Raw genomic sequence first — 1,456 nt, forward strand, 5'->3', positions numbered from 1 at the left:
GCCTCCCGCTCCCCCGTGGTTGGCCGGGGGGTTACCGGAGCAAGCCCGTCGCAGCGGCGGCGGGGAGCCCCCTCCCGCCCCGCTAGCGAACGGGAGGGGAAGGGGCGCAGTCTGTCCATGCGCTGTCCCGGGGAGCCCGGAAGGCTCGCTGGCCACCCGGTGCCGAGCGGTTCTGCGCTGTAAACCAAGAAGCGCCCTGGTTCCAGAGCTCGTTTCTGCAGCCCCCCGTCTTGTAACCGGGTAGCTGAGTGGATGCACGGAGCTGCACGCTGTTACGCCTGAGCGGTGTGGCACAAACCCTTCCGTACGAACGATCTATAGGTAATGCCTGGAAGATTTACTCGCTAGAACAAATGCAAAGTTTGCTCTCATTTCCAATTTTTAGAAGTACAAGCGAAGGAACAACCCCAGCATCTACAGGAAGAGTGGCAAATACGTCCATGTTGGTAGGTGCGTATGGCCCGACAGCGGTGAGGCTGCTACAGCTCCGTGCCCCAGGCCCAGCCAATAGCCAACCTAAGACATGTCACAAAACAAAATGCTTTGCATATACTGGACAGACACTAAAATTGATTTTGTTCTAGGAAGCGTCATATTTTATGATTGCCTGAGTTGGCAGTAGTGCATCTTCCTGAAGGTGTGTACGGCGAATGATCTGCCAGCATTTCCATTGGTAACGAAGGAGTCATTTCCCGGGCCGAGTCACCCGCCTGCTTGAAACTTCTGACAGCTGCATCTTCCTGCATTCCTCCATCCCTCTGGAGCACTGGAAAACACCAGCCTGCTGTTTCCCAGCTGACTCAGTTAATTGCTGAGATTAGCAAAAAATGTCTTCCAGACTCAGAGCCTTGGCTTTTAAATAACTGACAAGGTAACGTCGGGCTTCCTCAGAATCCCTGGCATACCTTTGTGATACACTGTCCCGTGAAACGTAGGCTCGTATTTAGAGTTACTTCTGTGATGAAGAACTTGTCCTTGCTGAGGGCGAGGTAGGCCTTTTGAACACCTTTTGTTGGCTACAAGTTAATGCACACCTGTGTGTTAATAATAATGTGGGAAAAAGTAATGTGGTTACAGATGGGGTGAATTCGTAGGCTTTATTTGGACCCTTGACCTCGGGTTCCCCAGCTCGTGATGAAGAATTATGTAACTAAAGAAAATAAGTGATGGTTGTTCGAGTATTTAAAGAATTTTTGGATATTCATATCCCTTTGTGTCTTTTGAAATAGTTTTTATAGAAACTGCAAATGTTGCATTATAGTTGGGAATTGTGGTGTATAAAATCGTGCTATATGTTTGTTATTTTTTAGTTCAATGCAGCTTGAATGTCTAGTTTTGCATAAATCTTTTCCATATATCCAGTTTTTTACATTAGCAAGTATCAGGTTAGTTTTGTAGCCAGCCAACAGAACATGCTTGGATGTGCGTACTGAATATTTGCTTATTATTTGCTAAA

General features: G+C 47.7%; 1 protein-coding gene across 1 annotated transcript in view; it reads right to left on the minus strand.

Annotated features, from left to right (window-relative positions):
* The window catches only part of ARRDC4 (arrestin domain containing 4), a 10,737-nt gene extending 9,991 nt beyond the window's left edge, over positions 1 to 746 (minus strand). Inside the window, exon 1 of the mRNA XM_009321545.1 lies at positions 608 to 746. Within this exon, the coding sequence (XP_009319820.1) occupies positions 608 to 746 (139 nt within the window). The remainder of the gene's footprint in view (positions 1 to 607) is intronic.
* Between the last annotated feature and the right edge of the window lie 710 nt (positions 747 to 1,456).

The sequence above is a fragment of the Pygoscelis adeliae genome, unplaced genomic scaffold, assembly GCF_000699105.1.
Source record: "Pygoscelis adeliae isolate BGI_AS28 unplaced genomic scaffold, ASM69910v1 Scaffold13, whole genome shotgun sequence".
NCBI lineage: Eukaryota > Metazoa > Chordata > Aves > Sphenisciformes > Spheniscidae > Pygoscelis > Pygoscelis adeliae.